The sequence below is a fragment of the Pezoporus occidentalis genome, unplaced genomic scaffold, assembly GCF_034315485.1.
Source record: "Pezoporus occidentalis ecotype Australia unplaced genomic scaffold, CSIRO_AGI_Poc_V1 ctg222, whole genome shotgun sequence".
In the NCBI taxonomy this organism is placed as follows: Eukaryota; Metazoa; Chordata; class Aves; order Psittaciformes; family Psittacidae; genus Pezoporus; species Pezoporus occidentalis.
The window spans coordinates 84,623-109,504 of NW_026914095.1; the positions used below are offsets into that span (position 1 = coordinate 84,623).

Genomic DNA, 24,882 nt, shown 5'->3' on the forward strand with positions numbered 1-24,882 from the left:
ACAAATAGGACATTACAGAAGACTTCTTAAACAAAGTTTTATTTATAAAGTTTCATCTACCCACATAAGAAAATGAAGTGGTAGCAAACACTGAGAGTAGTGTTTGTGTATTGCAGAACCTGTACCTCATAGGAAACTTCTTTGACTCCCTGGACAAGTGATTTTTCACTGCCACAATGCTGTTCATACAGTGAAGAGCCTTCCCCTCTCTCTGTAAGAGGCGCTTCATCACGATGCAGTCCATTCAAGCAAGAGTCTGCAGCAGCAGTATTTTCTCATTAATGCAGAACCTATGCAAGACCACCATGAGATTTTCCCCACAGCGTGAGACCTGGCGCTCCATGGCCAGGCGAAAATCTTCTTTCACTCCTTTAGTTATACCACGGGTAACTGTGTGATGCCTTAAGCCATAAAGGAGAGAAAGACAGACAAAAATCAAGTGATGGTTATTTGGTGTATTACAGTAATCTAAAAGGTGCTGCATGTCACTTACTATGTATCTACTGTCCATACCTGAGTTTATATATGGAGAGCCAAATAGCCTGTGCTATGCTATTTCTTAAGAAAACGTGTTTAATAAGTTGCAAGTCTTTCAACAGTTACAAGGTTCCATAAAAGTCTGTACTCTCACTACTTTGATAATGATTGTTGTGGGGAAAAAATGTTGCTGTTCTGGCTAACAGGAAAATCCAGTGTCTTAACCCAGTTATATACAGTGTGTTCTTGCTTGGGGAAAGGTTGTGGGTTATTTTTTTTCCTTCTACCTTTGCTGCCCAGGCCACTTCCTCCTTGTAATAACTTCTATAAATGGCTGGGGTTGAAAGAAGAGTGAAAAGATGAACCTGCTTTCTGTGGAAGAAGGGGACAGGTGGCAACCACCATGAAGAGCAGAGGGTATCTTGTACCGATAGGAATGTGCAGGAAGGAGCTACATTATCCTGAGGGCACTGATAACTCTGACTAATGAAAGGTGCAGTGAACGCTTCACAGGCCAACAAAAAGCTCAGATCAAGCCAGGCTGTGAGTCTCTGTCAATAGAAGCTAGCTCTTGTGGAGATGTGAGACACCAGCTGGGGATTACATGTATTCTCAGAAGAAGTTCAGAACTTGTTCTCAAGCAGAACAAAGGCCCAGCTACTGAGCAAGCTAAAGTGACGCTGGCTGGGGAAATTTGGGATTATTGCCCTGCTAGATGCTGTTCTTATCAACAGTTCTTTGTCCTCACCCTGGTTTGTAGCACTCAATCCTCCCTCCTGCCCTTAAAACAATGTTCTGCAGCACCAAAGCACTACAATTCACCTGCACTGTGCAGAATGTTGTAACATCTACCTGCAAACCATACTTGGGAAGGGAAGCAAAAGTTATGCCCTGAACTAAAAACCTAGTGCTACTAGAGGAGCAGCATAAATTAGAGAGAAATGCACAATGCTGATGTTGAGACAAGTCCTGAGTCATGGCTAAGAAGAGAAGAGCTGGATTGAACCCAGCAAGCCCACCGAAAGAAAAGAAACAAGGGTGAGGGCAGCCATGCCAAGCCAGAGATGCTGCAAACAAGAAAAGGAAAAGTCTGGGAATTGCTCTCGCCAACACCTCCACCCCTACCTTCATTTAAATCAGCACATCCAGCATTTGAGAAGAGACTGCTCTGCCAAAACAGCAGTGACCTCTGTATCATGGAAAATGCAAAGAGACTAGCCTGGAGCATAGTGGGCAATTCATTGATGAGCTAGCCTGAGAGAAGCAAAACTGCACTGAAAATACTCCAGCCTATTCAGAGGTTACAGGGTAAGCCCTGTTTTCCATCTTTACTTGTCTTAAAACATTGCTGGCAGCCGAGTGTTATGGTCAGTTACAGCCTAAAGGAGAATATCCAACCTACAGCTACTGAGCAAGCCAGCAGCAATTTGGAAGATGTGTGTCATGTAACAGCTGGAAAACAGAGTTCAGAACAACTTTAAATGAATAAAAGTAGCTATGAACTGATCCAGTAACCAGTGTCTTGGAAAGAAAGGGTTATACTCCTGCTAATATGTGACTGAGCACTGGTACCATGTTGGAGGATTTCTACATTTGTGTTTAAATTCAACAGTGATTATTAGATTAAAAGGACACAGATACTGGCAACTTATGGGAAAAAGAAAAATAAATGTTATCATAGAACAACATGGCTTGCCAGGCAATGTAGGTACAAATGGAGAAGAAAATAAAAAGATAAATATTGAGTAACAAATTGCTGAAAACCATGGGCAGTAAAACATGTTGACAAAACACAGCACATTATGAGTGGGGTTTTTCCACTTGGTACCTGTCAGCAGTCTGTATGCTGGGCTGTAGCACAGGTATGAATTCCTGCTGCAGTAACCCCATGGGAGGGCTAGAAGTCCTTTAAGAAACAGCAAACAGCAGCATTCAAACACCCACACACCAACTCCCCCTCCGGTGCACAACAACTCCAGAAAAAGGGGCAACAAAAGAACTTGGGTGAGACCACACAGCAGTGACCACCGGGCAGCCGACAGGGTGCAGGACCCTAACAGCACCAAGCATGCAAGTACCCCCAGATTTCATTGCAAGGCTGTTCTGCAGCTGTGGTCTAAACATATACCCATACTTTTGAACAGTTACACTGGGAGAAAGGACAGTGGTAGTGCAAAACCAATTCACAGTTGTACACTGATGAACTGTGCCAGCTTTTCCCAGGAAGCATGTCAGACAGAGAAGATTTAATCACAGGAGCGCTGCGGATACCACAGCTTCCCTGCAGAGCTGGCAAGAGCATGTCAGTGAACAAGGTGAGCCCACGACTGGGAGTGAAGGGATCTACTGCTGAGCCCAAGCCGAGTGAATGCACACAGCAGGTATGGGCCAAGTTGAGTACATGACAGTGTGTGTTACAGGTTGCCTACGTTTCTTTTCATTAGCCTACAGATGGCCTTTTTCACCTTTTCTAATTCAAACTACATACAAAACTGGCTGTTAGAGGATGGCACAATGTCAGAGCACAAACACCTACTCGGAACAACCTCCCATTTATGGCCAGGGCCATGGGAACTAGCCACCAAAAGGTGTCTCAGCTGAAAGATAGTTTGTCTTCTTGCATGTTCAAGGACTGAATTTCACAGTTCAGTCCTTGTCTCTGTGTGCTGTGTGTAACAAGAAAATAACTTATGTCCAGCCCAGAGCAAACCCAGTGCCCCACTGAAGGAGAAACAAAAAACTGATTATATACAGAACCTAAATCTTACCAGGCACCCTCACAGATGCTAAGAAGGGAGCAGAGAAGCAGGACTTGCACTTACATGCCTATAATACCGAGTTAGGGGCCTACTGTCCAGTCTCACAGGTGGGCATTTGGGTTACTATCTGTAATTTATTGACGTATACAGATGGAGAGCTATGCTTATAAATGTCAAGTAAAGACAGGACATTTTTATAGTACAGAAACAGTCTATAATAATCTGAAATAAAATGTTCACAAGAATTATTCAATCAAATGAGATTTTTTTTCATGAGTTCTTGGCATGAATGAGCCCAGGGCTTGCAAAAATGGGTATGGGGAACAGAAAATACGAAGAAACAGCAAGATGTTATTGGTCCCAGAGTGGCAGATGTTTGCAACAGGGATTCTGCACAACTGTGTCATCATTCCTGTTTGCAAGGTCTGCAGTTATAACTAGGCATACCCAAGTAGCCCGTCAGAATAAAAAGTACACTTTCAACATACATTGTTTCCCTTCAAACCCACTGAGCTTTTCCTCCGCTGTCCCCAAGGGGGAGATGTGGTGGGCAAGTGAGTAGAGGCAGAACACTCAGCTTTCACATCATGTAGTTCACTAGGCTAAGATTAGACTAATTAGAGTAAGATTTAATAAAAAGAGGAGCGTGATATTAATCAGTCATTGCTTGCATGTTGTTCTCCTCTTTCACCTCACTAGCTAACACTGCCACCACTGACACGGCAGAACTACAAAACTTGGCTTGTCTAGAATGGAGTTCCAAAGCACTCTGGATGAATTCAGAGCTCACCATCAAGTCTTGCTGATGCTGCAAACAGAACGAACTGGCTGTGTCACCAGTTAAAACCAAAACCATGGACCCTCATATTCTTACAACGGATACAAGCAAAGGGAGCTTTTACAAGCTGCATATATATTTTGCAGGACTTGTTTGCAAGTCTGCAGGTTACAAAGATCTTACTTCAGCTTTTGAAAACCACCTTGCAGTTTGCCCTCCTGGGTTCAGAAAAATGTATATAATTTCCTATAATGTGTAGGTATTGAGTAAAAGTACTGGAAGAAGAATGTGAAATTCACCTGGGGAGAAAATGTCCTATAAGTCACAAAAGAAGAAGCTATCCTTATAAAAAACATGTACCCGTAATACATTTTCCATCAATGAAGATGCAGGATTGCTATGTACATTCATGCTGAGGAAAGATTAGGCAAAGGAGTAACTGCTTTGTCTTTGCACTGCTGTGGCAAACTTCAGATTGAGTCTTCCTGTTTGTGACTGCACAGTGTCTGAGCTGCCTCTGCTCATTATTGGGAGGTTGGTGCAGCAGCTCATACAACCAGAACCAGTGACAGTTTTGAAACATCAGATTTTGAGCCTACTAACCACTGTTCCAAGAAACAGCTGTGCCAGCACACTTATCTAAAATCAGTGTGGGGAGGGCTTCAGTGCTCCTGAGGCCAATACCTCTGGGTGACACCATCCTGAGCCTCACAGCCATCCAGCTAAAAACCTGCCTGGGGTACTAGGGGAGTAGATGGCATCTCCAAGTAGTGGACTACACCCCACACTCTCCCTCCCATCAGCTCTCTGATGAAGTGGTTCCTGTCCTACACATCTCAGCTGCATAAAAGACACTGTACACGGCTTTTCTGGCTGGATGCTATATTTAACCATTTCGGTTCAATAAGCAATGAACTTCTCTTCTACAAGCATTTCCCTAATTCAGGAAACAACACTGGTCAAAAGGAGGTCAAAGAGAGATTTCTGTCTTGCTAGAGATGCTGCTCACTACATACTTCCTGACTGGTGGAGTCACAACTATAAGTAAGAGCTACCACACCAATCAAAATAAAAGCCACGACTCAAAGAAATAGCACCGAACTATTGCAACTAATTTGAGACAGCAGCTAAGAAGTTACCAGATGTAGTCGTGGGTGCTAAGCCCTGTTGCTGACAAAGCTTATTAACATCATACATAGCACAGCATATCCTGATTCTTGTTTTCATGCAGCTGGTTACAAGCAATGAGGATAAGAGACTGAAAATCTAGAGCCTAGACGAGAAAATTCTCTGTCACATAAATAAGCATCTGTATTTCTTCTTTTCCTTTTCTCTTCTTTAATTACATCTAGTATCCCATTTCTCTGTTGCTTACCTAGAACTCTGGAAAATCTGTCTACTAGTCTAAATTTGGATCCAGTTGTCTCATGTTAGGATCCCATGTTTTGTAAAACTTTAGCCCATTTCTAGTTAGTGAATAGCCAGAATACTATACCCAAACTGGAATTTCAACAAACTTAGCACTCCCCCTCTTACAAAGCAAAATACCACAAGTTCTAATAAATAACCAGGATGTTCCAAAACATTCTGCCACTAAAACCCTGCAGCAGATACTTGTTCAGTCTTGACTCAAAACTAAGAACACCTAGGAAGTTAATCCAAATTATTTTCTTCAGCATCTCATAAGAAGCTAAACTGAATAAGCTTATTCAGTACATAGCAAGAGATGACCTGCTAGTTCTGACACAGAGGTTAGTAGAGTTTACCTGCAGTGTAATTTAAATTATGCTTTATACCTAAGTTCTCAATCACTGTGGTCTTTTAGAACTTTGTTTACAACAAATAGTGCTTTCTGGTGAGCATTACCCTTCAGCACAATTAGCAACACCACCTTTCACTCAGACCTGACTATTTAAAGAATTCCTGCAAAGTACAAGTGTCTCATTGAACGAGCAATACTGTAATCACTTTAATATCAATTGATTCTAAAGCAAATGCCATACTTGGAAATAAAATTATGTAAAAGTAGGAGTTTAAGGTTGAAGACCAAAAAAAAAACCAAACCACCAAAACCCTCACAAGTCAGCAGGAAAATCAGAAAAAACTCACTGCCTTGTCTGAATTCCTTATGCAATTCTTTTAAGCTCAAAGACACGACAAACTTACTATCCAGAAGATTACATGAAAACAAAGACAACCAACAACCACCAACCAACCAACCAACAACCATACTCCCATTTTTTCCACCCCAAAGAAAACAGTAAATGCTTTTTTATACTTACTTGATTAACATTGCTTGATTTGGTAGCAGTTCCAGATGAATTTTCCCTCCTTCCTGTGTTCTTAAATAAGCGAATTCCTCCAACATATCAATATCTGAAGAAAATGTTAAGGATCTGAGTAGGAATAAAACAATAGAGAACACTCCTTCTTATCTCTCACACCTGAAGCCACACTGCTGAAAGGAGAGTCAAAATGAACAGCTATTGAAGTATCTTGTTCTTGAAAGTGATAAAGAAGATCAAAGCATGTACTCCTAATCCTCCACAAATTCATGAGAATTCATGGCTTTTTAAAGAGCAAAAACACATACGTCAGTCAATTTCTTTTCTTTCTTCATTTCTTTATATGTAGAGTCAGACAGAGGTAATGAAATCTCCTCTCTCCAAACAAATTCCCTGGTTGTTTTTATTTACTTTGCCTGCATTGCAGGTTATCAAAGCAGTGCAAACTGAAGCTGGGACTGAAGGAAATGCTGCCACAGTGGCACATACCACTTTTTTTAGTTTTCTATTTTGGTTCCTTTATACAGGTTTTCTTCTTACCCCCACTTCTTTTAACACCAGAGGGTTTTTTAGTTGTATCGGATAGGAGTTAGACCCCTTGCTTCCTACGGACCATGGCTGCACGTCTATTTAGGCTAAACATTAAACTGTCCGTGTGCGCATGCTGATCCGAGCATATGTCAGATACCTGAGTACAGAAATGAGACATGATTTGCATTAACTTTGACATAGCTCATTATCTTACCCATGCAAAGCATTTCATGAACAACAGTCAAAATCATTCAACTCGTTGAAGCATAGGTACCACTTTATTGTTTCCAGTAACAACTTTGCAGTACAATACCCTACAGACTGTACTGAAAAGACTGCTTGAGCTGCTGCTGTTCTTCTGAATAGAAGTGCAATTGCAATGTACTTAAGGGAACCCTCAGGTGCCAGAACAGGTGACACATTTACAGTCCCTTGTGCACTACCTATTACAAGAGGCTTGCATGGTATGGAAATGAACACAGAGTATGATTCAGGGACAGAACTGCTGCTGAAACTATCTAATGGCTTTTTCAACACCCCAGCACATAGTTTTGGATGTGAAAGACATTCTTGGTTAGAGAAAGGATACTTGTGACATAGTTGAAAAAATTCTCATACTGGAAGTTTCCTTGTTGGCAGATTTTGTTGATGGCTTTCAGAAACAAGTTCTCACCCCTTGGCCACTCATGCTGAAGCAGAACAACTACATGGCCCAGTGCCATATCATCTCTGCTGTCTGTGAAAGCTCTGAGCTTCAGGGAAAAAATGGGCATAGAGACAATCAGGAAACACATGTTACTTTTAGAAATGTACAGGATTCATCTCACCTACATCTGTGCAAATACAGAAGAAGTTGTCTAGGCCCGTATTTCATTCTGCCTTAATATACACATTTAAAACAGGTTGGACATTTCTAGCCTATTTCCAGGCAGATAATAACATATTCTCTCCACTGACCTATAAGGGAAGTCTGAATACAGACAAAAGTATCTTGAAATTAATTCTATCTCCCTGCCCAGAACTAAAACAAATATAAGAGGGAAAAAAAGAGAACACAAGAGAACACCCCCTCCCCCCCATCAACACTCCCTCCCCTGCAAAAAAAAAAAAAAAAAAAAAAAAAAAAAAAAAAAAAAAAAAAAAAGCCTCCACAAACCTCTATAGGTGAGGAGCACTGGAAGCACAGCCCTTCACACCTCATCATACCACTCTGATGAGGCCATGCAGTTTCCAGACTCCAGATACATCAACTAGGTCTTAGAGACAGCACAGAATTCAAAGCCTTATAGCTTACCTTGAAACAAGCTAACAATAGGTGAAGGCAGTAAGGCATGATCGCTCTACTGGTACATGGCCAAAGCTTCAAATCAGACCCTGCAACAGAACAGTTTATCATACACCTCTTTAGCAGTCTCATGATGATTTAAGTTTGAAAGAAATTAGAATTGAGGAAAAGAAATCTACAATTGCCAAATCTCAGGCATGGAGAAAAACCTTAGAGGTATATTATGAATTATTCAAAACACGAAGTTACGCATTTTAAAATCTTTTCTTCATTTCTCTTTTCCTGTGGTAGGAGTTTGCCACCAATATACTTTACTAGGTACCAGCAGGAAAACCACTCACAAAATCAAGAGGGGATAAAAAACTTCCTCTCTTCTTGTGATCCAGAAGGAGAAGAACTATATACTCAATGAAAACGCATGAACTAAAATTGAACTGACACTAAGTTTAGGTTAGTAGCAATGCCATACCTTTCCTGAATTTAGACTTGACTTTAGGTTGCTCCTCTTGTACTCTACCTCCTTCTTGTATTGGAAGTGAAATACAGCACATGAGGTCAAGCACTTTTTCACAGGTTTGCTATAAAAAGAACAACAGGGACATGATAATGCTAAGTCTAACTGAAGTTCTTCAAATTCATATATGATTAAAAATTTCAGATATGCAAAATTAGAAAACAATCACAAAATGTTCTGCTAGAACTTGAGTGGACTTAATGCATAACTTGGTTTTGCTGAGCAGAAAGATGCAGCTCTCATTAAACAATCTCCGAGAGCTTGCCCAAGTCATTTGAATTGTGAACAAAATATGTATTGGCATTCTTCATTTCAGGAGTTTAAGATCAAAGTAAAATAGTTTCTTATTGGAGTTGTACTGAAGGATTAAGTTTTCAAATGAATTCTTAGAATAGCTTTTAAAAGCTTGTTCTGTCTGTAGTAAAAATAGAAAGGAAAATGGCAATCTGACAGCATGACAGAAATGCAATGAATTTTTAATGCTATTTCCTACAGACACTAAGAGGCCTGTGGGGACATTATCACATTTCCAGTAAACTTAGTAAACCAGAAGGGACAGAAAGACTTGCTCAGTAGTACTAGCATGATGCCAGATCCTAAGAGACACAGCCTTTATTATGAGTGCTGACACTGACTGACCTAAGACCACCATGCACTTCTGTAATATTAAAACCACAAAGTATGTATTGCAAAGGTAAAGCAAGTTCAGAGGTCAGCCCAGACAATACTGTTCTAGAGTCTCTTATACTGTCAGCTGATAACTAATTCCTAAGATGTTCACAGTATTTTCTTTTCTATAAACCTTTTCTTTCCCCTGCCACATGAAGCCTATACCTAAAAATTTTCCCCTCAGTATTTGACATTGTTTCAGTAAAGTTAAGGACTTCAAATTTAAGGTTACTTTTATGGACAACTCAAACACTTGCAGATATGGAAAATCATAACTAAACCCCCCAAATCATAACTACCAGACTATCTATGAGAGATGCTACTGGACAGTTAATGTGCCAGGAAGTGCAATTCTTCTCCTTATGAGGCATGGATTTTTCACTGTTTCATATCCTGTTGAAAGCAAGCTAATGGGAAATTTCAAAGGAAGAAGACAAACAGGAATCACAGGGCCAGATGATGAAGAACCAGTGTATGGGATGCTGTACATACCCGATATTCTCCAAGGGCAAAATGGCATGTTGCTAACTGGATTAGTGCTCTCTGATTTTCTAGTGATCCTTGACCTGTAATTTGCTGTGGAGAATGAGAGCCCTGAAGAGCTGCTAAGTGATGTAGGCTGCTAATTGCTTTCTTGTACTGCCCCTTTAGAAAGGAGATACAAAAGGACAGTGTTAGGATCTTCTGTATACACTGGACAGAAAGACAGAAATAAAATTTCCCTTAGAGAAAGCTTCCAAAACATAGTGTGTTGAAATAACAGGGCTTTGGAATTTTGATTTAGAACACTCTCCAGGGATGGGTGTAGATCGATTGCTTGCAAGGCAGTGAGAGGACAAACAGAATTCTGCTTTAAAAAGCCTGCTTAGAAATCACATTTGTAACTGAAACAAATAATTGTGCTCTTCAGGGTTAATCATTACTTTATTTAGAGGAATAAAGCTTAAAATAGCTCCTGTTCAAGTACAAGTATAGGCAAAATAAAAGACCCCCAAGGGAAAAAACATAAAAAAACAAGCTTTGTTCTATAGATGGTATCTGGAATGAGCACAATCACACTGATTTCTGAGGAGACTGATAAATTTTAACTGAGACATGTTAAAATTTTCTGCTGCTTGAAAATTTTTCTCTGACTGTCTTCCAATATAATGTACGTCAGATGAATAAAATGCACTTTCCTTCCATAACATTATATATAACACTATATACATCTACTGGTCAAAATACCATCACAGAGGTCTTTTCCATATGCCAAAACTCAACAAACAGCTATTGGGACAGGAATATCCTGAGCTGTGGTAAGAAGGGTATGGTTCCATCCCCATAAGGGTCATGCTTTAAAGGATAAAATCAGTAGATACTTAATGCAGTCAGCTGGCTAATCAGAACAGCTTTTCACAAGAAGGAAGAGCAACATAATGGTGTCATTTTTACTAGTTTCTACATTTTTTTTACCTGGTAGATGATCATGTCTGTAAGAAAGATTCTTAACCAAAGCCAGCTGTCCGTCTTCCATGCCAAACAAATTCTTGTGAACTCTGCATAAATGGTCAGAGAGGAAAAATTAGAAGAGAAAATGAAGCATTTCATGGCTTTGGGTTAAAGCTCACTTATCTAGAAAAAAAACATAGCTGAATTTAATAATAATTAAAAAACCACCAAACCAAAACCCTAACCAAACAAAACCATAAGAGTGTGAAATCTCTCAAATACAAGATACTCTCTTCCTATACAATCATACTTTGATTTACAGTGTCGAACAAATCCAAAAGCAGCTCGGTGGTACTATTTGCCTGCATTTTTAAGAGAAACTTGCTCTGAAGATTATCACACCAGATATTATTGAAAGGGAGAGACACATTAAAGACACATCTTCAGTATCAAGTAAAGCAGCCGCTAGCAGCACATCCTCACTGAGACAGAAGCACTACTATTAACCAACTGCTCCTTCGGTAATGGCTGCTTCCAAGAGAAGTGGGTGCGAATAAATAACTAAATCTAGGAACAAAATATTCAGAAATGCAACAACTGATAAAGCTTCTTAATAGAACTTCAATTAAAAATACTCAGGAGCCAAAGTAAATTCAATTTTAAGGATTCACAATGACAGGAATTATATTTTAACAACGGTAAAATTACGTCTATGCACAGCAATGAAGCCTAAATGCAACTCTGCCTCCAGTTAGCCTTACCTTTGTCTAGTGATTCCAGTGAATAGAGCAGCTCCCAGCTCTCTCTTGCCAGTTTAAAGCTCTCTAATACTTCAATAGAGTTTGCAAGATCTGCCTTGTTTACTGTAATATGTCGACTTCGTGCCTTCCCAGAAGGATCCTCATCATCTGAGCTCTGCTTAAGCATCAGTTTAAAACAGAGATTAATTTCTTAACTTACACTTATTTCAAAGGACTCTAAAGTCACAGAAGTTCCACTGAACACAAGAAAACAATTCTGTACTAGAGATGCCAAGGTCCTAGTTCAAGTGCTGTTATGTTTGCTTAGCTTGTTTTAATATTACAACAACTGATTTTCTACCAAGAAACTCAGTGGTATAGTGTGATAAACAATATCCCAAAAGAATTTATTCTGTTAAATGTGGTGTACTGCCACTGAGCTTCAGCCAGATTATCTGTTAGGAGTATGTACATACTTCACACTTTATCACCTAAAGTGGCATCATGCAAAGAAAACATAATTTGTGTACTTCTGTGTACTTCCACCAGCAGAGAAATTCTATAAAACTGTGGGTTTCTACTATTAAAGAAATAGATGTATTCACAGTTCCAATCACGAAAAGTCAATTGATTTGGAGGTTTAGCTGTAGAACACCTGACTGACATACCTACCATTTCTAACAGCTTCTGCAGTTTTCTGCTGAACTCCTTCAAATTAAAGCATTCACGTCAGCACACACATGTCTACAGCAACTGCTACAAAAATTATTTTATTCTTGCCAGCTTTAACCAAAAAAATCTGTTTGAAAATTGTAGTTGTGAACAGCCACTCCAGGATAGCTCTAAAAACACATCTATTACATCTATATTAAAATGACTTTTGTCTCAATTTCAGTACCTGCACCATTCTTGTTACGAACAAAAAGTCTGGAAAAGTTACCATTGTCTTTTCTCTTCCTTCAGCAAGTTTCCTCTTTTTGTGTATGTGTTTGTTACGATCAATATCTGTATCACCATAGATGTTGGTCACATCCTCAAGAAGAACCAGTGGGGTTTGGTTTGGAGCATTTGGACCTGAATTTAAAGAAAAATTAATTCAAGATGGCTCTAAACCGATCTGAAAGATCTCATGCCTACATCAAGCTGGTTTTATTTCCTTCACAAATAATGACCAGAGCAATGCTAGAGAAAACAATCTAAAATTGGTTCATTTAAGTTGCATAAGCTTAAACTATGCTTGTAAAGCTATGGTTTTCTCAAAGCAGCCTTACAGTAAAGGTCAGAATGCATTTCCCAGACACCACAAGAATTTGCCTGGGAGCTTCAAAATATCTTTGAATCTTTTTCTTTCCAACAGGCACAAGATAGACTCAGGCAGAAGCTGTTCTCTTATCAAGCACTACTTGCTTTTATGTAAGTACAATACAACAAATGGCTTTGAAGTTAACAGCCACAAACATGGCAAAGCACAGCAATGGTCTCAAAACATCCACATGAGAAATCAAAGCAATATGCTGACAGGCACTGATGCCTCAAAGAAGCGAGTATATTTTATCACAAGATTTCCCTGAGTATCGTTCAGTGTCAGCTTTGTCCCCACTAATTTCAGTGTACAGAATTAAACCTTTAGTTGACTGCCAGAGCCCACCATCACTCCCCAAAGCCTCTAAAGAAGCCTCATTTCAAAGCACAAAAGGCTTAATTTCTACTTCCACTGGTGTCACAGAACATCCAGTGGGATCTGGTACCTGTAATTTCAGATCTTGGTGCTTAAGTTTCATTAGATATAGAATAGTGACAACACTTCTTAATCTCAAACAACATGGGTACATGGCCACTATTGAGAGGGCTTTCCTTCTGAAAACATTTTGTGCTTTTGCATAATAAAGTTATATATATATGTGTGCAAAGCTCAGACAAAGAGAAATATAAAGGAAAGGGGAAACCCATTGATCTGTTTTCCCTTTTTGAAATTTCCACTAGACAAGACAGTAGTGCAGACAAGTATTTTCAGTATATGCATTTATTTGTAGAAAGCTATGAGGCTAAGGCCTCATGCATAAATGCAAAAAAAATAATTTCAGAGCTTAGTATAAGGGCAATTCATTTCATCTCTTGACAGAAAAGAACCTGTATTAAGCTTTTTCCATCTACCCAAGGGTAATGTGTAAGAAGCCCACTACAACAGAATTTTTTTTTTTACAAGAAATCACCAACCTAGCATGCTTAGAAAATAATATTCTCTCTTCTGACTTGTTTCAACTAAATACCACCATGAAATGTCCCTTACACAAAGGCTACAACACATTTAAATCACCTCTCCTGTACTACCATGTATTCTGCTGTGTTGGACTCTAACCTGTGCAAACTGAGAACAAAGTCAAGTCATAATGCAGGAAACAGCATGCATGAGAACCACACATGAAAGTACAACTAGGATGCTGGAAGAGTTTTATCACTAGAATCTCAAGAGCTGCCTCTTGTAACACCTGAGAAGAAAAGAGTGGGTTTTTCTTTCACTCATACTACTTTGAATGACTACTAAATGCATTGCTTTCCAAATAAATACTTGTTTCTCAGTAGCAGTCAAGATCATTGTAGCATTTCTTCCAAAATCTTCAATCTTAAACCAAAACTAAACCTAACCTCAGCCTTGACTTGGGCTGCAAGCCTTCTTTTATATTACTAGAAGTTACAAAGCCATACAAAGAGCAATGCTGTGTTTGTGTCTAACCAAGCTCTAGAATCTAAGCTTACAGAGTTTATAATTGATTTTTAGCACAGAGTTTTATAAATAACACCCTAGAAGCATCAGCCCAAACAGCGACTCCTGCCAAGCCTTCAGGCAGCATGAAAGTTAGGAGAGGTGTGAATTGCCTCATTCATTTCTCAAGTCTCTAGCAAGGCAGACATGAATTATGCAAGAGAAAATGCACTGAAAAAAATTTCTCTCCAGAGGTTTCTTTCCAAGTCCATGCACATGAAAAGAAAGTCATAGATCAAAGATGAGATTAGAATTAAGGAGGATACAGCTTTTTCCCCCACCACTACACTTCCAAAATACATAGGATTCTACATTACCAAAGTGAGTTCTCCAAAGAAAGAGAGGAAAAGCCCTAATGATAGAAAGGATATGAGAGGCACTGAATACTACTGGACTTTAATGCTAAAGCAGAAATAAGTAGAAGATGCCTTGGAAATATTTTCCTGATGTCAGAAAATCACAAAGGGTACCAGAAATGCTGCACTGAAGGGACTACACTCTGCTATCTCTTTTTAGCAGTTCAGTCTGAAAACAGGAGCTTTAACATACTCAGTTGTACAACTTACAAAGTAGCATTTTCACCAGTGCTTTGTTTCCTTTCTTCCTCAAGTCATAATCAAGCAGCTAAAACTATAATCACAGTTAAAGTATGTCAGTGCCCCACCATAACTCTTCTTTCCTCTGGATAGAACAAAAAAACCCAACTCAGTTCCTGTATTTGTTAAAGTGACTGCATGTTCTTTGCATACAAGTTGCCATGTTATTTGTCTTCTGAGCTTAGCTATCTTGACACCATTCAACTGATTACCCAACTTTACAGAAAGTTGCTTAAAACCCCATCATTTGCACTGAGTGTTTAATTACTCAAATGATTATTTGCTCCACATAGGAAATAGAAATGAAACTTGTGAACACAAGACAACACAATTTTATCATGAATCAGTAACTGTAGTGTTAATAAGTACTAATTACCTATGGTAATTACCATGTAGTATTAATAAGTACTAATTACCTATGGTATTGTTATTGTTGCAAGGGATTCCCTAACAGTGAGTAAAGAAGCAGAAAATGCACACTACTAAGAGTTGAAAATTCCTCTTTGTGGTGCTATTCCAGTAAGTTCTAAACAAACTGCAACTTCCAGCTTCTGGGCCATCCCTGAAAAACCCAGTAAATCCCTGAAGAAGCAATCCAAGGTGTTCCAGGCAATCATGATATGCCCCAAATGCAGATTTAAGTGGACAGGAAAAAGCACATGTAACATTCATACTTTGAATGTTCAATTTACAAATTAATTACAAATTAGGATTAAGCTGCAAAGCACACCTTAAATATCATGCTAATACTAGACAAAGACAGCAAACTTGGAATCTTGTGTATTTCAGGAAATCTTTTCCTATTCAGTTTTTATTTGATCAATTATAAATCTGTTGTGTGTTCCTAATGTAAAAATATCTTCACTTATTTTGTGGAAGCTTTTGTACAATCTTTTGACTGAAGGAAGCCACGAAAATGTAGGCTTCAAAGAATCAAAGGAGAAAATGAAACAAACACGTTATGCTGATAAAAGAGTAGCAATCAACCCTAGGGGTGTTTCTCGTAACATGCCTAACAGAATTCATTGTTCTGTTACTTTTCTCTTTGCTACACAACTAACTGCTGCTGACCAAGACTGAAACCACAGTGAGTGGCACCTGCGGAAGGATACCCCACAGTACTATAGCTCTTACCCATAACTTTCATCAACCAAGATTTAGTTTAGGAACTAACTTGAAATTGCTCCCAGAATCCATGTTTTTGCTTTACATTGTACAGTGTTAAAAGAAAACCTACAGTGATTTTACACAAAATGTTAAATTGATCTTTGGTCTGATGCACTACAGCAGTTGTCATAAACTACTTCTGCTGGCAAGACTAATGGCTTGGGAGAATTTTTAGGAAGACCCATATCACTCTGTAAAATGATAGTTTCAAAAGACTAAGGAGAAAAGATCTTTCAGACATCAGCAGTGAAATCACCAAGAACTCTACAAAAGTTGAAACATTAGAAACTAACCTTGAAAGAGTGATGGCTGGATGTTGCTGACATACTGGAATGCATTTTTAAAGAAGACCAGCATTGTGGAATATACTACTTGATTCTTATATTTAATATGTGCATCGCTATCAAAGTTACTGATGTATCTGCAGAGGTCTTTCATTCGATGTAAAATATCACCAAAACTTCTGAAGAAGAGAGACAGCAATTCAGAATTTTACACAGACTCTGAAACTAAAGGAAAGAATGTACAGTGAACATTAAAAACTTAATGTTTTGGCTGAGGATATCCCCCTGCTGTACGTCATTGGAAGCTGTGAGTGCACACCAGTGAAACTTCACTAAGCATTCAGTATCATTCTCTTTGCTGAGGCACCTGGGGAAGGATACCCCACAGTACTATAGTTCTTACCCATAACTTTCATCAACCAAGATTTAGTTTAGGAACTAACCTGAAATTGCTCCCAGAATCCATGTTTTTGCTTTACATTGTACAGTGTTAAAAGAAAACCTACAGTGATTTTACACAAAATGTTCTCATGTTAAAATCTTTCTTCAACCCATCTTTTTGAGAATTAAAAAGCCAAATTCTCTTTGAGAAGAAATACCTGGAAAAATACAAATTTCTCACCTTCTTCCTTTATCCATTTGCCATTCACACCTCATTCCCACCACAGACAATATTTTAAATAACCTCTCCCAAGGATCTGTAACCTGTGATGATTTCTCTGTGAGACCATCTATTACATATTTCTGAGAGCTACGCTTGCTTGGAGACATAATATCAGAGGAGTCTTGTGAACCTAGGAAAACCAGCACATTTTTGTCTTCATAAAGAAATCAAAGCAACTTATTTATTTTCAAGGAGGAGACAGGTACATTGGAGCTTTCAGGGTAACCACTCTTTACTGAGAAGGCTACCGGGGACCAATAGGCAATTCTGCATCCTCATACAAGAGAACTGACAGCCTGGATCAGGACATTGTTATCTGGTATCAAAGAACTAGGAAACATCAACTACTACTATTAATCCTCGTTTATGGGATACACTACATGAAAGTAATGACTTTCTTTTGTTTCATTTACGGATGTCACTTCAGTAATACTAAAATACAGCCTATGAAAGATTAATTTTGTAACAATATTCTTACCTTGATATTGGCTTTCTGTCTGTGTAGATCTAGTTACATAGTTAATATAAAATTCTGCTGCTTTATTCAGGTACTTATATAACAAGCTGGCGGGAAGTCGAACATCAGGGTTGTTAATTATCAGAGGAAGAACATCACAAACTAAAAAAGAAAAACAAAAAATCCTTTAGATTTGTGGGGTTTGTTCTATCTGTCCTAAGCAAGGTTTCTCAGTCATCAATGTAAGCCTCCATCTCTGGCTGACCATACACCACAAAAGATTACAAAGAACCTCACCTGAATGGCTGTAAGACCAATTTGTACCATATAGCCCACCTGGCCTAATGTAGCCCGAGCTTCTTCTGACTAAAGTGATTTTCTGATTTTAATAGCCTGAAAGTAGCTTACTGAACACAGAATGTTGCCATACTAAAAAGCTGTATAATGAAACAAGAACATTAATATTTTCTTACCAAATAATTTTCTAAAACAATTCACTGGTGATTCTTGGTCTTCAATACTTTCAGCATCTAATAATGTTTCTCCAAGGCCTACCTGTATAAACAGAGGTGAAAATCAAACAGTGGACCAATGGTTTTAGAAACTTTTTAACTGCAATTCAAATTCAGTGGATGCATGAGTAGCAACTCACTATACATGCCAACTGCATGTGCTAGTCTCTAAATTCATAGTTAAACTATCCCTACTTAGTAACAGGTGAAGGAAGAGCAATGCCAGAGGACAGGAAAAGAGAACCAAAAGAAAAAATACACATGCAAACGTATCAGTAGACATGCACAGACAACTGAAATCTACAAGGCCTTAAAGTTGCACCTTATCATCTAGGCTGTAGTAACTAACTGTGCACTCTGCCTGATGCTAGTACAAGTTTGCGTAAGTCAGTCTCAGAACTAAAAGATTTTATACTTTTCAAACTACTTTTATACTATCCTTAAATAAAGTAGGTCACCATTTACACAGCTCCAGCCATAGCTTCACAAGTCAGAACAATGTTGTTTCTTATAGTCTAGTCATAACCTCAAAGCACTGCCTTCAATAAGAGTTTACTGACAAAAAGATGAAGCAATATTCTTAGACTGTAATACTCTTCCACACTCTTCTTGTGCTATTCTGCCTTTTTAAAAAGCGTGGAATATTCTTTGAATTTACAAAAGAAAACATTGTTTTATTTGCTTCCATTTTTTTTCTGCCCAATTTTTCCCTGGTGGTAACCTCAAGATACAGCAATCTGAGCTATTAGCCACAATTAAACATGAGTAAAAAGACTCACCGTCTCCCTAGGCAAAGAAAATACATTTCAGAAAACTGCCAAGAAACACACTCACAATATCCTAAATAGTCACTATGAGCATCTCTTCTCTTACCCCGTGTTGCACCACAGTCTCTGGGAAACGTCGCAGAAGTAGTAGTAGCATTTCTGCCCTTTCTAATGTGTTAAAACACTGCTCTGTAGCCTTCAATAGCATTTCACATTGGACCCGACCAGGAAGGGTTTCAAATAATCCTTAGAAAGAAAATAAAATTAAAATCTCTAACTTGCTATGTCTGAATTGTAAATGTTATTGACAAAGTGTAAAAGCCTTGTCACCATCACCTTCCCATGCGGAGCAAAAGAGATTCCCTTATGGTTTTTTCTGCTTTTAGTACCTACGTCTGGAAAAAAAACCCCTCTGTTTCTTTCAGAAAATACCAGATGAATATTTATCTGTGTTTATTTGTGTGCACAAAAAGATTCCTAATGAGTGTAATATGACACTTTAAGATGCTTTTCCAAGAATGCTCATTTATGCTTTACTTACATTTCACCTACTTCCATTATTAAAAGGTATCTTTTTTCAATTTGAATATCCAATTTAGTGAGACACTAAAAAGAAACCAAAGAAACCAACATATTCTCCCTGCAAGTTTTACGTATTCTCCATGAAAAAAAACCCACATCCCATGAAAAAGAAAGCATTTCCTTAGCTGGAATGGCTTGTATGCAGACTTACACACTGCTTATGCTTAGAGCTTCTGAAGCACATATTCAAACAACAGATTATAATTTGTGTAAGGTGTAAATCCTGCTTTCAAAACTTCCTGTGGTTGCCAGCAGTAAACGCCAAGCCTGTCACTGTTCATTTTCATAACCCCCACTTCATATGTACAAATTCACCCCATTTTCATGATCATTTACTGCTTTCTACAATCAATGGGATTATGATTCCTAAACCCTGTTAAGCTTATTCCCTACACAATCTCTTTTCTAAGTGCTTGTTATTCTGGCAGACTTAAGTCTACCTGTATCAGAGACAAAGCAATGAGAATCAACTTCTTATGTCCCTTTATTTCCTAAGCCTAACACACTGAATGAAACCTCTAATGCTGAACTGATAAAAAAAAACTGCAGCCCCCAAGCAAAGTTACGAAGACCGCCATTTACTTGCTACACAAGGTACGTAACCAGAGGTCTTATCTTTAGATTCCTTCAGAAGTCTCTCTATTCACTAAACAAAATCCTTACCTCTTAAAAATTGTGTCTGCTTGTCCTGTGAGTCACTCCTTAATGCTGATGTAATAACGCTAATCTCCCTCCATACAGCAGGTTGGTCTGGAAAATTCACAAACCTGTAATAAAGTTTGAGGCAAAGAATACACAGTGATCAGAAAATCTGTTTCCAAGACAAAACCTTCCTATAAATGGGAATGGGCAAATGGAAAATAAAACCATCCTTTTTACTGTTTATCTTTAATTAAGAAGACCTTTTCTACTTAATTTACCCACACGGATTTCCAAGAACACACACATTGTATTTCTGGAAACTCTGGCATTTATGGAAAGAAGCACCTAGCATAATTGTAGAATTGCAGGTCTGACTACTCACATGTCATAGAGCAGCCTGCCCGCAGACGCTGTCCTTTCAGCATTCCTCTCAATAGTGTACATCTCATACTGCAAGATGGAAGAACAAGAAATCAGCTTTCTTGAACACATTTCTGCATCAGATTGTCCTTCCACTCTAAAAAAGGTCCCAAATTTGCCACAGCAGCCTGAATAACAGAAAACTGAAGGACTGCAACCTTTCTGTAGAAATTAAGAGCTGTGTTTAGACTACCTAATCACACATTAAATTAGTAATAAAATTCTGTATGATAAGTACTTTACTATTAACATGCTGGCTTTAATTTTACATAAGTAACTTAGTGAGAATTCAAGGAGTTTTTTGACCAGGGTTTGCTTCCAGTCAAATGCAATGCAAAAACACAACCTATTACAGAAGCCATAGTAAGAGAGATACTTTAGATCTCTATTAGAAAAGGCGGTTTTTGTTTGTTTGGTTTTTTTGTTGGGTTTTTCTTTTCAAAACCTAAATGTTTCAGCATGTGCAAACACAAGAAGCAGAAAGGGACTTTCCCTTCAGTTATTAAAACCCTAGCACTTGGGGATGTACTCAGCTTGGGAGCAGCTCTGTGGAAAGGGACCTGGGGGTCTTGGTGGACAGCAAGCTCAATGTGAGTTAACAGTGTGCAGCTGCAGCAGAGAAAGCCAACAGGATGCTGGGTTACATCAACAAGGGCATCACCAGCACAGATAAAGATGTCACTGTCCCACTCCACTGTGTGCTTGTCAGGCCACACCTGGAATGCTGTGTTCAGTTTTGGTCCCTGCTATTCCAAAAGTATGTGGACAGCCTGGAGAGGGTCCAGAGAAGGCCACAGAGATGGTCAAAGGACTGGGAAGCCTGTCAGTGAGAAAAGGCTGAGAGAGCTGGGCTTGTTCAGCCTGGAGAAAAGAAGGCTCACGGGAGACCTTACCACCATGTTCCAGTATTTAAAAGGCGGCTACAAAGAAGATGAAGATTCCCTTTGTACAAGGAATCATATGGAAAAGATGAGGGGTAATTGGCACAAATTACTCCTGGGTAGATTCCAAACAGGCACAAGAGGCACATTTTTCATTATAACAATCAGCTACTGCAATAATCTCCCCGGGGAAGCGGTAGATTCCCCAACACAGGCCACTGTTAAGATTTAGCTGGACAGGGTGCTGGGACATCTAGTCTAGGTCATACTGCCAAACAGGCTGGACCAGATGACTTCTGAGATCCCTTCCAACCTGGTATTTATGAACACTTTTCACTTCTTTCACAAAGCATTCACAGGAATTGATTTTATTGCAGTGAAACACAACGAGCAGCTACAGGCTCGCCACTCTAATCTTCTTAGTTATTCTTTATTCACTTCTGGACATCCCGGTGAGAACCTGGGCACCCGTGGCACCACAGTGCACGGCTCTGCGTTTCCCTACAACCTCCCTGCGATGCAAAGCAACGAACAAAGCCTGCAAAAGACCGTTCCGCTGCAGAACACGGATGCTGGGTCGGGCCCCTCTGGGTACGCCAGGCCAGACCGCTCCGACAGACCCAGACCCAGACCCAGACCCCGACCCCGACCCCGACCCCGACCCCGACCCCAGCCACAGGCGCTGCGGCTGCCTCCGGCCAGCGAAACACCCCCTTCCCTCACTGCCCGGCAACAGCCCGCACAGCGACTACCGGCCACCCCGCCCCTCCGCCCCCATTGGACAAGGGACTAGTCAGTCAGGCAGTCAGCGCCCCACGCCAGGCCGCTGGACCCGCGCCGCGCCTTCCTGTCGCGGCGGTGCGGTAGCGGCGGCGCTCACCTGGATGTTGAAGTCGGCGGGGTAGAGGCTCCGCGCCGTGATGAGCCAGGCCTTGGCCGCCCACAGGTCCCCCGCCACCAGCTCGCGGGCCCGCTTCACCAGGAACTCGCAATCCCCCTGCGCCGACATCTTGTACCCTGACCGGCCGCCGGGCGGCGCGCATGCGCCCCGCTAAGCCGGGGCGGGGTGCCCAGCTCCTCTGCTCCTCCCCCCCGCCATCGGCGCGCCGCTGACGGGGTGTGATGACGTCGCCGTTTTGGAGGCGGGGGGGCTTATTGGGGCTGTTGTAGAGCCGTTTACGTGTCTGCCTTTCGCACTCTTCTCGGTCGTGGGACGAAGGTGTCCCTGCCTGTGGCAGGGGGGTAGAACTAGATCATAGAATCATGGAATGGCTTGGGTGGGAAAGGACCTTAAGATCTAGACCATGTTGCCCAAGGCCTCATGCAACCTGGCCTTGAGCACTGCCAGGGATGGAGCATTCACAACCTCCCTGGGTAACCCATTCCAGTGCCTCACCACCCTAACAGGAAAGAACTTCCTTCTTATATCCAATCTAAATTTCCCCTGTTTAAGTTTTAACCCGTTACCCCTTGCCCTGTCACTACAGTCCCTAATGAAGAGTCCCTCCCCAGCATCCCTATAGGCCCCCTTCAGATACTGGAAGGCTGCTATGAGGTCTCCACGCAGCCCTCTCTTCTCCAGGCTGAACAGCCCCAACCCTCTCAGCCTATCTTCATACAGGAGGTGCTCCAGTCCCCTGATCATCCTCGTGGCCCTTCTCTGGACTTGTTCTGACAGCTCCATGTCCTTTTGATGTTGAGGACACCAGAACTGCACACAATACTCCAGGTGAGGTCTCACAAGAGCAGAATAGAGGGGCAGGATCACCTCCTTCGACCTGCTGGTCACGTTCCTTTTGATGCAGCCCAGGATATGGTTGGCTTTCTGGGCTGCGAGCGCGCACTGAAGCCGGCTCATGTTCATTTTCTCACCGACCAGCACCCCCAAGTCCTTCTCCACAGGGCTGCTCTGAATCTCTTCTCTGCCCAACCTGTAGCTGTGCATGGGATTGCTCTGACCCAGGTGTAGGACCTTGCACTTGTCATGGTTAAACTTCATGAGGTTGCCATCTGCCCACCTTACAAGCGTGTCAAGGTCCCTCTGGATGGCATTCCTTCCCTCCAGCGTATCAACCAAACCACACAGCTTGGTGTCATCGTCAAACTTGCTGAGGGCGCACTCAATCCCACTGTCCATGTCGCCAACAAAGATGTTGAACAAGACCGGTCCCAACACTGATCCCTGAGGGACACCACTCATTACTGGTCTCCAGCTGGGCATTGAGCCATTGACCACAACTGTTTGCGTGCAGCAAAAGATCTTTGAGGCCCCTTCCAGTCCACACCACTGTATGATTCTGTGTGTCTGTGGTGGCCACTGTCTGGAGCCAGCGAGAGTCAAGGAGCCCAGAGTGGCAAGGGAGTGTAAAGACTTTTGAGTGTGGTGGTAGGCTGAGGAGGGCTTGCAGAGCAGTAAGTTTGGAGTTAGAAGGACTTGTATGGGCATAGAGGACTATGGCAATTTTGTGTAGCCAAGGCTCCCAAAGCTTGTGACTGACCGTAGAGAATAGTAGGAGCAAGGTGAAAGGGGCCTGCTTTTCAGCCTTTGGCAGCTGTTAAAGATAGTTAGTAGGAGACTTTCCAAGCTATCCTCAAGAAATTTGTCTTCTGGCCCTATAGGCAGTGTCATGAATATAATGGTGCTTGATGCTACTGCCTGGCCTTGTGCTTCTCAAAGGTTCTTAATGCCCAGTATCAAGGTCTCCAACAGCAGACGCCAAGGGAAAACAGAACCTTTCACCACAGAAATGCACTTAGCCTTCAACAATGTGCAACTGAGATTTACTTAAACCAGCACTGTGCCAGTGGCACTGCGTAGACATATCACATCCCAGGAGCTGAGCCTGTGAGCTGGTGGGGCTGGGCTAGTTATGTCAGGGTCTGAAATTTCCTCTCCACCTAAAGTGGCTTTCCTGAGTCCTTGCACTGATTGTGCTGTTTTGATCTCCACAGTGCAGGGCATGCTGAAGGTCTCGGTGTTAGCCAGCCAACTGAAAGTGCACACAGCCTCCTTCCTGCAGGAGTTCAGGACCCAGCTGAAATGCCTACGTGAGCCTTGTTTATCAGGAAGAGGCTTTGTAACCTTCTGTAGGAGGAAATAGGCAGCACTGACCTCAAGGCAGTTTAGTCATCTAATGCTGTGAAGGTTGATTTTTATCCTGGGAAGATACATGCATTTCTTGAGGAAGGTCTCTCAGTAACAGCAAATGCACGTAGTGGATTCAGGCTGTATAGTTGACACAGCATAAGGACAGATGTGTGATGTGCACAAAGGCAGTATTACAGACCTTGGTTGTAGCACCACAAATAGTTTCTGTGCCACAACTGAGGGGCTCTATTAGGGCAACTGTGACTCTAGAGATCAGAGAATATTTGGAAGGCATTAGGTTGGCACTGGATAGTGGCAGAGGGCTTTAAATGTCAGTCTCCATCTTCTAAATTTCTGCACTGATATAATCCTAGCAGATAGCATCCATTCTGTGTTGGGTTTCCTGACTTGGTCCCATAGATTGTTACTGATTACACAGGACTCTGGTGTATTTACAAGTACTTGGGGCTAGTAAGTCAAGTTCGTAGTATGGGTTAAAGCAGTCTGTGATGTGGAGGTGCAAGGGTTAGGATAACTGCTATGCTGCATGATATGATAACAAGGAAGTTATTCTCTTTTCTAAAGCTTT

At 40.8% G+C, this 24,882-nt stretch overlaps 1 protein-coding gene across 6 annotated transcripts; it reads right to left on the reverse strand.

Moving 5' to 3' along the window:
• Positions 1-23: 23 nt before the first annotated feature.
• On the reverse strand, positions 24-22,270 carry INTS10 (integrator complex subunit 10). Of its 6 annotated transcripts, none has more exons than XM_062620606.1 (18): positions 22,086-22,269; positions 20,287-20,354; positions 19,926-20,029; positions 18,787-18,926; positions 17,875-17,956; positions 17,423-17,563; positions 16,903-17,074; positions 16,290-16,459; positions 12,410-12,543; positions 11,491-11,647; positions 10,754-10,836; positions 9,791-9,943; positions 8,585-8,693; positions 8,125-8,204; positions 7,420-7,582; positions 6,297-6,390; positions 2,306-2,383; positions 24-401 (listed from the first exon to the last, which is right to left on the reverse strand). In XM_062620606.1, the coding sequence occupies exons 1-18, from the start codon at positions 22,212-22,214 to the stop codon at positions 245-247; spliced, it is 2,214 nt and encodes a 737-aa protein (XP_062476590.1). In that variant the 5' UTR covers positions 22,215-22,269; the 3' UTR covers positions 24-244. The 6 variants fall into 6 exon arrangements, with proteins under 6 accessions (XP_062476590.1, XP_062476591.1, XP_062476594.1 ...); XM_062620607.1 differs by having other exon boundaries at positions 11,491-11,644; positions 22,086-22,268; XM_062620610.1 differs by lacking the exon at positions 9,791-9,943 and having other exon boundaries at positions 22,086-22,270.
• Positions 22,271-24,882: the final 2,612 nt, after the last annotated feature.